Source organism: Macadamia integrifolia, chromosome 2 (assembly GCF_013358625.1).
Source record: "Macadamia integrifolia cultivar HAES 741 chromosome 2, SCU_Mint_v3, whole genome shotgun sequence".
NCBI lineage: Eukaryota > Viridiplantae > Streptophyta > Magnoliopsida > Proteales > Proteaceae > Macadamia > Macadamia integrifolia.
In genome coordinates, this window is record NC_056558.1 from 5,638,190 (window position 1) to 5,651,257 (window position 13,068).

Sequence of the window (13,068 nt, forward strand, 5' to 3'; positions counted from 1 at the left end):
CTCCCATTGATTGAAGTGCTACCATGTACATGTGCTAAGATGATAGTGTTTTCTTCCCTAATAATTATGTAGTATAAATAATTTTGAGATTGAATTCTTTGTCGTAAGGTAAGTGTTTATCAATGCTTCTTCTTATAATAACGAGTAGATATGTCATTTCATTCAAGGAGAAATGTTGGTTTAGAAGCCGCACATCACACAATCACATTCGGCACTGGACAAGAGACGACGTTACGTAAACCCTCAACGATCAATAATTTATGGGTTATGACAACAAAAAAAAAATATATTAATTAATTAAAAAAATTATCATTGGAAAAGACGAAATACGATAATTAATAGAGGAATCCAAAACCTCAATAATTGATGTTATAATACATGTAGACACGAATGGCTGATGTCATAGCTGATGATGATCATATTTATATCAAAATCATATCTAAGGCCGTGTTTGCGCAGCTTTTAAGTTTAAAACTAGACGTTTGGAGTTATGACGTCACACACCCACTTATGTCCTAATTAGATAATCATTGTCTCCTTATCCGAAAGATCGAGTCCAAGACTCTGAGTTATGCTAGTCCATAGACCATCATGTACATGACACTTTTAACCGTCAGATCTCCAAGGAATACACGTGTGTACAAGAAGAAGGTAGTGCGTAGGCTAATCACGTGATACATCATACACCGAAGCGTGACTTCGTGATAAGCTTTCTAGTAGGAGACAGTTCACACGCAGGTTGGACACGTCAGCTTCCGTTGAAATCGAACAGACAACGCCGACACAGATAATGATCACGCAATCTAAATAATTCTTTAAATACTCCGAGTCTCGGGGAAAAAATTCCGGCGCCGGTAAGTGGATTCGCCGAGAAATGACGTCACATGGTAGTTGCGGTGCGTAGGTTAGGGATGGGAAGGAAGGGAAGGGAAGGGAAGGGAAGTGAAGTAGTGAAGTGAAGTGACCTGGTGTGGCTGGTGCGCATTTTCAAAATGGCGATTTAGTGGAAATATGACTACATTAACTCACCGTTGACTGTAGTTTCTGATAAAAAGGGAGAAGCTTAAAATAATTTCATTTCATTATTATTTTATTTAAATTTCTCCTGCTCTTCTACTTGTGTTTTAAGCGGTTGGGTTGCTTTGCTTTGCCTTTCGATTCGATCACCTCAGAGCTTTGAGGAATGGATGTTAGGGTTTTTAAGAAATTAGGTTTTGGGATTGGGAGAGGGAGAAGTTTTGAGCTGGGAGAGTTTGGGGCGTTATACGGTTTCGATTCTGTGGGACTACAAGGATTTGAGCTTCCAAGAATCGAGAATTGAACTGGAGTTTCTCCCTTGGATTTAAAGGTTGGGTTCTTATGGTTTTGGCAATTTAATTTGTCTAAGTTTACTGTTGCTTCTTCATCTCTTGATTGCTTGGAGCTTCTGTTGGTCAGTAGACTCTGTTCTCCTATTGATTAATAACAAATAGAAACCTTATATCTATCTAAGAACTGATTCTGTAAAGAACTAGCATCTAATTTGTTACAAGTTGTGCTTTTGAAATGAAAGTTCAATGTTGTTGGGTCCTTTTTTGGTGGAACATCAGTTCTCTGCTTCTTGGTTTTTCTATTTTTGGGTAGAAGAGGGTAATTGGGTTCTAGAACGGTAGAAGGATGATTCCTTGGAATCTCAACCTGATGCAAGTAGCATAACCAAACGTGGTGTGCTTAGGTAAGGTTGGATGGATTATCTTGTGAGGAAATCTGGGTGGTTGTTGTCTTCTTGCCTCAGCCACTCTTTGCTTCAATTGATGCTTTCCATGTTTTTCTTTCCTTAAAACAAAATGGGGGGAGAGAGATGAAAATGAGAAATGTATAGAAAGAGATGAAAATGTTTACTATAGGGTACCAAAGTTCTAGAGGAAGTGTTGAAGTTGATTGATAAGGGTTCCAGGATGTGATTAAATGGATGGCTCTCAAGTATATTCCTCCTTTGTGTCTCTCTTTGATCTTCTCCAATTCATTTTACCTCTTTGAGATTGATCAGGTTCTATTTTGTGTCTTCTAAGCTTGACACCTATGAATGATGAGAAAGAAACTCAGAATTGCAGTTGAAATTCTATCCCCATGCCTTATACTTGCTATGCTTTCATGCTAAAACCTCATTTTAGAAACTATCATTAAACTATCATGTGACTGATTCCCCTCTCTTTGCTTACTGGTTAGGATCAAATGGTGACTACAGGTTGCATTTTCAAGCTTGTTCTATCCATGGGGATTGTGGGTTTTGGTGCAAGGTGTTTGATGAACTATAATCCAGGAGCGCTGTAGAATGTAATACCATATTATCCTAAAAATTCAATGAAATTTTTAAGCCCTTGGCATGTGTTACAGGACTCACAGTGGTCTGCTTAAGTAATATCTAGAGGTGGAATAGTGTACTGTGAACATTTTCTGGGTGGTATACTGTGAGCATTGAATAGAACTAAGTTATGAGTCTCGCATTATATTATTCCGTTTCCATTATCTTGTGGTGGCTAATAAGATCTTGACATCTTGGGTAGGGAATTGAATTTAGTACTCCCAAGAAAATTCACTCTATCGAATCTTAGCAATGCTCCCAAATCACATGGAACTTCATCCCTTGTTAACCTTCTCATTGGAGCTTATTACCCATTCTGCAACTCTGCAGTCAACATAACCGGAGCTGGTTTAGTTGCAGGAAAACAGCTAATTATTTTCTGCTTGTTTGAATTATGCGTAAATTGGGTTCACTGGGATAATGATTATGCTTCTACTCTTCTGCATTTATTAAACAATCATTTAAATTGCCTGTCTGCCATAATAGTTGAACACGTTCATAATTTGTGAAGATTATCTGGCAAGAGTGACATGCAAGTGCTAAAGATGAATGAGACCTGTTTACCAGAATGTAAGTTGTTCTAGTCATTGAAGTTGAAAATAAGAAAATGCCAAACTGCCCTTAGAACAACATAATTACAAATCAAAAGATAGTGGTGATCAGATTGCTTGTTAAAAATCAGTTCACCTGGAGAGTAGGTTCTACTGATTCTCTCTCTGAACTCTAAAGCCATCTCAATCTTCTTTCTTGTTCTTATATTGCATTGGAAGAGTTTCGTAATGGCCAGGTTTTCTGGCTTTCGTTCACATGCAAACAGTTTGAAGCTACACTCAACCTGGGATCTGTCTTAGCCTAATAGTTCTATCTAGTGATTTGGTTGACACTTGATGGGAAGGTCACTGATAAGCTTTTTCTCAAGGCCAGGTGTTGGTGCTTCATGATGTGACTATGTCAGATTAATTATTTTGTTCTTTCGTACCTTGCCACTTTGATAGGCTTTTGGGAAGCTTCATCATGACTAGGATACTGCTTTTCATTCTTATGACACCAAACTGTGGAAGTTTCAGACTGTGTGAGACCATCAAGCAACATTGCAGCTTCTCTGGATAATTATAGCTGATGCTCCGGTCAATAGTGGGATGGTTTTTTAAGTTCTAGCTGGATTTGATTGTGTCCATCGAGCAGCTTTGCCAAACTAAATTTCTTTTCTCTGTTTTGCTTTTCTTTTCATGTTATATGCATATAATTCTGTAATATTTTCTTGAATTTTGTCTAGTAATGTTAGAAGCTGCTTTCTCTGATAATTTCTTATATCTCTTCTGGTTATCCTATCTGTATCTTCTGTAATTGCAGTTATGCAATGCCACAGATAACATTGCCTTTTGTTTTCAGTCAAAATAGTATGAATTCTCCGTCAACCCAATTTCCCTCTTCAAGGAGGATGGGTATATATGAGCCAGCCCACCTGATTAGCATGTGGGGGGAATCCTTCAAAGGTGGTGCCAGTCCAAATACTGGTGTATCTACGATTGTTGGGGTGGAGACAAAGCTTGACGACAAGGTGTGAATTCTTGATGCTTACTCTATCTTGGTTAGTGGAAGCCAGGAACAGTACTTTGCTTACTACTTTGCTATGTCTTATTTATCTAATATGGCTTTTCTAGTCGGAAGAGAGCCAAGATACTTCTCATGGATCACTGGGTCCTTCAAAAAACTACGACCGAGAAGCAAGAAAACTGTCTGATAAGGTAAATAGATTCTGGCATTGAGATGTTCATCATGCATCTCTCTCTCTCTCTCTTTCTCTGCTAATAACTTCCCTTCTCTTCCCTTTCTTTTGCTTGCAAAAAAATTGGAATTGTATTAGTTTGACCATTAAAAATTGCTTTGGAGATTATTTTTCTAGTTGTTGTCAATCTGCAGCTAATTTCAGCCATTCCTTTTTCCTCACTGGAAACAACTTTTGGTGCATGTTCACTCATCCAAAAATGATTTTGATGCACGTTTTTCTCTTACTCTGATATGCTAGTACCTAATGCTTAATTGCTTATATATGCCTCAGTCTTCAAGTGAAAGCTTTACACGCCAATTTGATGAATATCAGAATTCTCATCTTCAATGCAGAGATGTTTTTGAATATATTTTCCATCAAGAATCTTGGCGAGGGCTTTGCATATCTTTTTGGGTTTCTTGTTATCCATTGCTCTATTATCATATGAGTTTTCTATGAATAATTTCGTTTTCTCTTTCTGGATCATGTTCCCTTTCTCTGCTCATAATAAGTAAGCATTAGGTGTGTACTTCTACTTTCTTGACGGAATGCTCTGTAAGCAGATGATAGGGGGACATTTGTTTGCATGGAAATTGATTACAAATTTGCGAAATCCATTCCTTCAACATCAGTGAAAGAAATCATAAAAGAGAAAGGATAAAACATAATGTAGAGTCGGTGAGGTCCCATAGATGCCTTCTTGGTATGTATGTCTTCAGGTATTTTATTTTGTACTGTATAGACTGTAGTGAGTGTAAACAACATCGGAGCTAGTTTTGATAAAAATTAGGTTCTCTTATTTAGTTTCTTACTGTTAAAGCTGTAGATTGTACAATGATAATAATATCAGTCCAGGTATCTCATGCATTTTTCACTTGGTTCTTATTCCGAGGCAGGGTCCTGACTTTTATTGGGATTCTGGAGTTGCCAAGATTTCATTCTGGTTTTGAGGAAATCTAAAACAAAATTTATAAATGTCTCCATATGTGATATAGTTAAAGTTTCCAATAGGATAGGAAGAAAACTGAGAAATAGAACAGTAGGACAATAAAGGGATTTAGCAAATCAAAATATATTAAAAAAATCAAAGAAAAGATAGAAGAGGATAATTTTTTTTTTTTTAAGAATCAGGTAAAAAAAAAAACTAGCTTAAATTTGACTGGATCTTGAGATTGTCTAAATTTTTAGATTGAATCAGGTCAAAATCTAGCTCAAAACATTATTAGTCACCGGCCAAACCTTACTATTTTGACATTTCAGAATCATTTGAAAGGGACATTATGTTATTTTCTTGAAGAGATATCAATTTTAGCTTCTGTTTTATTAAATTACAATTTATCTATAGGTAATAAGACGACTTGCACAAAATCGTGAGGCTGCCCGTAAAAGTCGCCTGCGTAAAAAGGTTTGAATTGATACATATGAAAATTGGTCTTTCATGGAAGTTCTTCTACTGTTAGGACATGGATATTAACCGTTTTTGAATAATGCTTCTCATAGGCTTATGTGCAACAGTTAGAATCAAGTCGTTTAAAGCTTACACAATTGGAACAGGAGCTTGAGCGAACTAGACAACAGGTGTGTCAAAACTCCTTTCCTTTATCTTCTATTACTTACTATCAGTCAAGAAAGTGTCAACTTCTTTTCCTGTCAATTGAAGCAGTGAATATCTTTATGCAGGGCGTATACATAAGTGGTGCTTATGACACTAACCATCTGGGGCTGCCTGAAACTGTTAACTCAGGTTTATTATCTGTTGCGTCTGCAGATATCTATTACAAACCATGTTTATCATCATAACATGTAGGGGTGTCAATGGTCCGGGTCGGTCCGGTTTCGGTCCGGTTCCACCGGTTTCGGTGTGAGTTTGGAAGAGACCGAAACCGACCCAATAAGGATTTATCGGTTTCGGTCCGGTGTCGGTTTCGGTGCGATTTGGGTTCGGGTTGGTACCGGTTTGGATTTATTAGGTTCATTTCGGTTTGGATCGGTTTTTTAAACCGGTATGAAGCCATTAGGAAACAACCAAATGATGAATTGTTGAACTTCGATTTTTTAAATCGATTTGTAACCGGGTTGGTTTTGATTTTTGGTCTAGTTTGAATTCGATTTTCCATACAAATGTATATAAAACTATTCAAATTTTAATTTTTTTAATGAATTTTGGAGTGTTTCGGTTTCTTACCGGTTTGGTTTCGGTTTCGGTCCGGGTTTTGAGCCGGTTTCGGTTTGGTTTCGGGTTCATCCGGTTTTCGGTGCGGTTCGGTTTGGTTTTGGGGTTACAATACTTGAAACCGAACCGAACCAATAAGGCTTCGGTTCGGTTCGGTCCGGGTTGTTATCGGTTCGGTCCGGCCGGTTTTACTGGTTCGGTTTAGGAATTGACACCCCTAAATTAACATGCTTATCTTTCCAAAATTGCTATGATTTTGCGATCCATTGGTACCTTGTGCATGTTGAAAAGCATAGTGTAGGATTTTTTTAAGGTTTCTGTTTATGTTTCGAAAACCAAATGAAGGAAAGGTTCCTGCATTGAATCCCCCATTTCCAGATCAGATCTAGGTGCCTGTCGAATTTCATTTTTCTTTATCCATTGGGAACCTCCTAATTTCATATACCTTGGCCAGCTATGAGGATCTTTTCAAGGATATTCTTCAGTTATTGAAGCAAATGAAGGAAAGGTTCCTTTGTTCCATCCCCTTTTCTTTGCTAAAGCTTTAGGCTGGTTGAGTTTTCATTTCTTATGTGGCCTATCCATAACAAATGAAGTTGTGTCCTACCCCACCATCTATTACTGCATCTTGATTTGGTATGCTTGCATAGTACTGCTTCTCTCCTCTTGTTACCTGTCCACAACAAATAGGGGAAGGGGGAGAGCAATTCTTTGGGTGTGCTTGCTAAGAATTGCATTGCCTATGGGTTACTTCTAAATTTTTTTTCTGTATTTTACCACTTTCCCCCATAATGCTTGTCTGGGGATCTTTCAGGAGTTGTTACATTTGAGATGGAGTATGGTCACTGGGTTGCAGAACAAATGAGACAAACACATGAATTAAGAACTGCTTTGCAAGCTCATGTAACTGATATAGAACTTCGAATACTTGTAGATGGTGGCATGAACCACTACTATGATCTTTTCCGCATGAAAGCAGCTGCAGCAAAAGCTGATGTTTTCTATATAATGTCTGGCATGTGGAAAACATCAGCTGAACGTTTTTTCCTGTGGATTGGAGGATTTCGCCCCTCTGAGCTTCTAAAGGTGATGAATTGTTAAGTTAAATCTATGCAGATTATGGATTTTTCACTGCTTAATAATGATGATCATGGTCTCTACTAATCTTTTACTTGTGTAATACCATGGACGTTCTTCAACTTGCTACTTCTTTAGTTAATGGACTCCTAATCAGCTCATGTCCCTTGTATCTTGTACTTCCCTTGATTCTATTATTTGCTATATTTGCTAACGTTAAGCTTATCATAACTGATCTTTTTCATTTTTTCTGATCAACAAGCGAAGGGTTAAACAGAGACAATGTGACCCAATTTTCTTGGAATTATCATCATTATCGTTCTTCTTGTCGTTATTATTGTTGTTGTGCCTTGATTCCTCAAGGAAAATTTCTTTAACACATCTCTGTGAAGGAAAGGATACCTTCACAGTCCACCATTTTTAGTTGAGGTTGGTGGATATGGTCAAGCCTCCTGCTGGATGGGTAGCACATTCCTTCAATTTTCCACCAGAGGAATGCACATGCCATTGCTCCATTGCGACCTAGTGGTCGCAGGTTTGAGTCAGGAAACAGCTTCTCCATTAAGCGGGAGTAAGGTTGCGTACATTATGACCCTCCCCAGACCCCGTAGTGGTGGGAGCCTTATGCACTGGGTACTCATTTTTTAGGAATGCACATGTAGTACTGCACCTGTCCAGGAACCCATTGATATGGAAAGAAAGAGTTTTTTTTTTTTTTTTTGGGGGGGGGTGGGGTGGGGACATCCATGTATCTCCATTCCCTTCTACCATCCACACTTCCCCTTTCAACTCCTCGTCACTTTGACATTTCTTTCTAAACTCTAAAGAAAAGAAGAAAAACCCCATCAAGGATGGAACAGGATGAAAATCCCTCTAGTTTTCTCTCAGAAAAATAAAAAAGCAGCACCAATGCCGTCTTGATGAAGACTAAAACAATAGGTGTTTCATGATTTTGAGAGACAGAAAATCTTCATTGGGTGAATCAGCCATGCTCATGATTCACTCTGTAGCCATTGGAAAATGTTGGGGGGAAAAGAGAAAGGAGGAGGGAGGGAGAGTTGGTAATTGAAATCAGAGAGAGAGAGAGAGAGAGAGAGAGGGAGGGAGGGAGGGAGGGAGAGAGAAGGGACTGTTAGTTTGGTTGTAGTTGATCATGATTTTATTTTTTTCACAATGACAATGATTCCTTTTGGTAATTTGGAGAAATTTAAATTTCTACCCAAAAATATATATATATATATATATTGGAGAAAATTTAAATGCCAAGGAATTTAGAAGGGTAAATTGTGGGAACCCAAAATGAGTTCAACTTCAATTCTCCTAGGAAATTAGTAAGGTGTCTTCCTTTAATATTGAAGTATATATATGTCAATTTTGGGGGTACTTTCTCAACTATACTATCCATATGTGCTGGACTCTTATCCTTGTATTTTCTAAACCAGAAAATTCCAACCCTGAGTATGCGAACAAGGCTATGGGGGATAATAAAAAACCAAGGCGACACCAAAAAGGCATCAAGGTGTTGCCTAGGCGACCAAGGCAGCAGTGCAGGCTGAACCACCTTATTGCCTAGGCGACACCTTGATAACTATGGTACAGTAATATCAATATATTCTTATACTGTTATTTTTCCAATATATTTGTGATCTTATTTTCCAGGTTGGGATAAGGCATTGTTGTTGTTGTTGATTCACTTTCCAGATTAATCTGATAATGGGTCTGGAAAATCTGCATATGCATCGATTATATTTTGCTTTAAAGCATTGTCAATCCAGAAGCTATAGATCTATCCGGGCAACTATTTCTGTGTCTATTATAAAAAGTGGAAATCATTAGTGATGATATGGTAGCAAACATACATGGCTACATAGCCATGAATATGTGACACTGTTATATCTCTAAATATTTCTTCTTAGTCAGTGATATGGTGTTGTGACATCAAAACCTCGATTTCTTTTGATAGGATGTCAACAACTCATCTCCAAACTCATTGTAGCACTGATAAAAAGTGGTTGTCATGTCATGGAACCATATTTTTCTGCTCAATTCCTTCAGAAATATTGAGATATGTAGCAAGGACAAGTTGGTTATAACCTTACTGAAAGCTATTTGTTTTACGCTTACCCTTTGCATGAGAAATTTAAACATCCAAAGGCTTGTGACCCTCATGCCGGGACTCTTATATTGATTGTGAAGTAAATTAGTCTGTATTGAATGCCATCATATCTACACATCACAGTGGGACTAAGATCAAAGGAGAGAGTACATAACTGTTTGCCATAATCAGATTGCATTTATTCTGTTTCTTCGTATATTGTTTATTTTGGGGCTAAATACTAATGCTCACATTTTTTTTTTTTTAATACTTTTCCCTTGATATTTAGACACTGACTATGCATGTGTTGGAGTAACAGAAGCTACTTCTAAAATATGTCTCTTCAGTTTTGTAACACACTGGATTAGCACATCATTCATTATTTTCTTATGGCTTATTGATCCATGAATATGCTGTAGACCAGTTCGAATTTCTTTCATGAATGCTAAGGAATTTGTTCTATAATAATCTCATACTTGATATGTAAACTCATAGTTGTCTGAGATACTACTTTTTTTCCGAACTCTTCATTTTATTTCATATCATGGGGTTATGGGGTGGTCTTCTTTATCAAATGTGTGATGATCCTTGGGATCTTTACTTGTGTTGGTTTCAGGTTCTCATACAGCAACTTGACCCTCTAACAGAACAACAGCTTATGGAAGTCTGCAACCTCCAGCAATCATCTCAGCAAGCAGAGGATGCGCTTTCACAAGGGATGGATAAACTGCAGATGACACTGGCTGAGACAATTGCAGCTGATCCACTGGTTGTTGGAAGTTACACGTTACAGATGACTACAGCAATGGAGAAATTGGAAGCTATTGTAAGCTTCGTGAACCAGGTATCATATCACTTATTATTATCATATAGTTAGTCTTCGTGCATCTTAATCCGAATTCAGTTGATGCTTTCTCTTTTACTTTCTCATGTATTATGGTTCTTGAGATATTTATTTGTAATCCTTTGCCTAAATGGAATCTTTTCTTGCATAAAACAGTCAGATAATCAGTATGTTTGTTAAGATGGAGAGATTTTTTTAAGGGCCTCCTGGAGGCACTTCCCATGGATTTTGGGTGGACCTAGAGACATGAAAGCAGAGGTCCACTGCTCTTGCTGCATCGTCTTCTCCCCATCTGTTGGGTTTTTGCCTAGTTCCTGTGAGGAGTGGCCAAAAAATTCTTCCTTTGCCATTTTTCATTTGGACCAAACAATGTTTCAGTGGCTGTCATTTATAGGTCAAGGGTCCAATACAGGAAGGTAGGATTGATATGACCGTGGATTGTGTACATGTGGTGCAATCTAGGGGTCATCTGTCTGGTAGATTGCCTGGATAGGCCATTACAAAACCCCTCATGGGGATGAGGTGGGGTTTCCAATTGCAAAGTCTCTAAAAATGCAATCCAAAATGACCTGTCTTTAAAAATTTGACATGTAAGATCTGTTTCCTGTAGTGTAATCAAAGTTCCAGGAGTAGAATAATCATTGACTATTTCCTAGAACCTTGCAAGGTTCTTTGGAGGAATCACCTTAAGCGCAACTCAAGGTTGAAAATTTTTCACTTTATCTTGAGATCATGCTGAGTTAGAAGTGCTTTCTTAGTCCCTCAATATGTGGAGAAAGTGTTATACTTGTCTGTAAAAAGGAAATTTCTTGTATTAATAGGGGCCAGGAAACTGCCTGTCTGCAAAGCAGGGGTAAGGCTGCATACATTATGACCCTCCCCATACCCCACAGTGGCGGGAGCTTCATGCACTGGGTATGGCCTTTTTATAGGGCCCGGGGCCTGGGGCCCATATCTAGCTACTCCCTAACCAACAAACTATTCAAGGGACCTTGACTAATACTAATATGTATGTTGGGGATCACCCTATTATGTACTTTCAGTGAAAGAGCTGTACTATCATGCTGACAGCTGTATTCTTCTGTTCTATTAATAGAGATGTTATTCATGCCAAAGTGAGAGAATGGTAAAATTGGTGGGTTTATTCCATGTAATCACTGAAGGGGTACCTCACATAAATTCTTGAATTGAAATATTTGTTATTTGATATATGTTGTATTGGAGGATGGGAGTTTGAACTTTTAAGTCCTCTTGTATAAGTTTCAACATTGTGATAATCTTTAGTTTTTGAGCTGAACCTAAGTATCTGAACGGTAGACTGAATATCCCATGTGAAGACTGATTATCTATTTGGATTGTAATTGTGCCAATATCTGATGGTTGAAGTCTAGTAAAACCTGACGGTCAAAGTAAACCTGTTAATATATTTGGGAAATCTTTGTTGTGCAGACTAATTATATGACCTTAGTTTAGAGGGCTTTGATAGAGTTTCAGGGACGTTCGACTTCGTGAAAATCATGGGGTTTATCTAAACCAGTCTCTTGTTGGTCTCTATGGGAGGCAACTTGGCCATTCAAGTTCTTTGAATCAAGTAAAGAGTTTTATGGATGGAAAGTGAATAATTTCACCAGCAATACTCAAAAGTTTTGGATTTGGCTTCTTTTACCTGTTTGCTTTTTGGAACTTCACCCTGTCCAAAGAACTTCTTTAATTTGTTTAGTGAACTAACCACAGTTGTTTTCTTCCAAACAGGCAGACCACATTCGCCAGCAGACCCTGCAGCAAATGGCTCGCATCCTGACTACCCGTCAAGCAGCTCGAGGTCTGGTTGCCTTGGGAGAATTCTTCCACTCCCTTAGAGCCCTAAGTTCACTTTGGGCTGCCTGTCCTCGTGAGCCTGCCTAATCAATGAGAAACATGGTGACCTTGATGTTTCTTGGTTATGGTACTGGACTGGAGAATCATGTCTCAACAGCATGGGAAAATGCTACATGCTGAGCAGAAGCACTTTCAATAGTGATCATTATTAGCATCTTGTGAACATCATTTAAGCTAAGCTGCTGACAATTTTGAAGCAGTGCCCCTACCATTGAAAGAACTGTCAATATGAAACTTCATGCTCCATCCGTCAAGGGAGGTTCTGTTCTGTGAATTTGTCTCCAACAGACATTTGTAATATATATTTAGGCAAAGTTCTTGAGTTCTAGGTTGTAATGTTTGAGCCTTTGGACGAAAAAGGGTCCTCATGTAAATAATAGGATAGTTGTCTGCATTGTAAGGAGTCTGGGGAGGGAAGATGTATATTCATATTACTACACGGTGGATGGTGATTTGCCGCCTTAAAGCTTTGATAGATCAAGTTTTCTTTTTTGATCTTATTTTGTTGGTTAATAAGCCTTTTAGTTCTAGAGTTTAGATCAGATCCTCGGACGAGATTGGTTCTATGTTAATAAATATCCAATGCAAGCATCTAGTAAAGGTGTCTTTTATTACATCTCTTTCTCTCTCTCAAGACTTATTTCATTAGGAGCTGGACCGAGTTTCCAACAGAAAAAAGGGCATTTTGGGGCTGCTAAATAAGGAGTGGGATTTAGAATGGCATATATTATTCGAGGAATGGTATCAAATCCCCTTTGGAAGAGAGCTTCTTCATGAAACATTTTTTTTTTTTGGTGAAAATCATGAAACATCAACTGTTGAAAGATTTCAAATGAATTAATTTTTCTCTTTTATCAGCTAAACCACACCACCTCCCCCCCCCCCC

The 13,068-nt window shown here is 38.1% G+C and overlaps 1 protein-coding gene across 3 annotated transcripts; it reads left to right on the top strand.

The window, feature by feature from the left end:
• The first annotated feature begins 857 nt into the window (after window positions 1-857).
• LOC122087798 (transcription factor TGA1-like) lies at window positions 858-12,798 on the top strand. 3 transcript variants are annotated; one of them, XM_042656991.1, is made up of 10 exons: window positions 858-1,348; window positions 2,209-2,316; window positions 3,737-3,905; window positions 4,009-4,092; window positions 5,461-5,520; window positions 5,616-5,693; window positions 5,796-5,859; window positions 7,103-7,374; window positions 10,077-10,304; window positions 12,057-12,798. In XM_042656991.1, the coding sequence occupies exons 3-10, from the start codon at window positions 3,747-3,749 to the stop codon at window positions 12,207-12,209; spliced, it is 1,098 nt and encodes a 365-aa protein (XP_042512925.1). In that variant the 5' UTR covers window positions 858-1,348; window positions 2,209-2,316; window positions 3,737-3,746; the 3' UTR covers window positions 12,210-12,798. The 3 variants fall into 3 exon arrangements, with proteins under 3 accessions (XP_042512925.1, XP_042512926.1, XP_042512924.1); XM_042656992.1 differs by lacking the exon at window positions 2,209-2,316 and having other exon boundaries at window positions 7,223-7,374; XM_042656990.1 differs by lacking the exon at window positions 2,209-2,316 and having other exon boundaries at window positions 860-1,348.
• The last annotated feature ends 270 nt before the right edge of the window (window positions 12,799-13,068 follow it).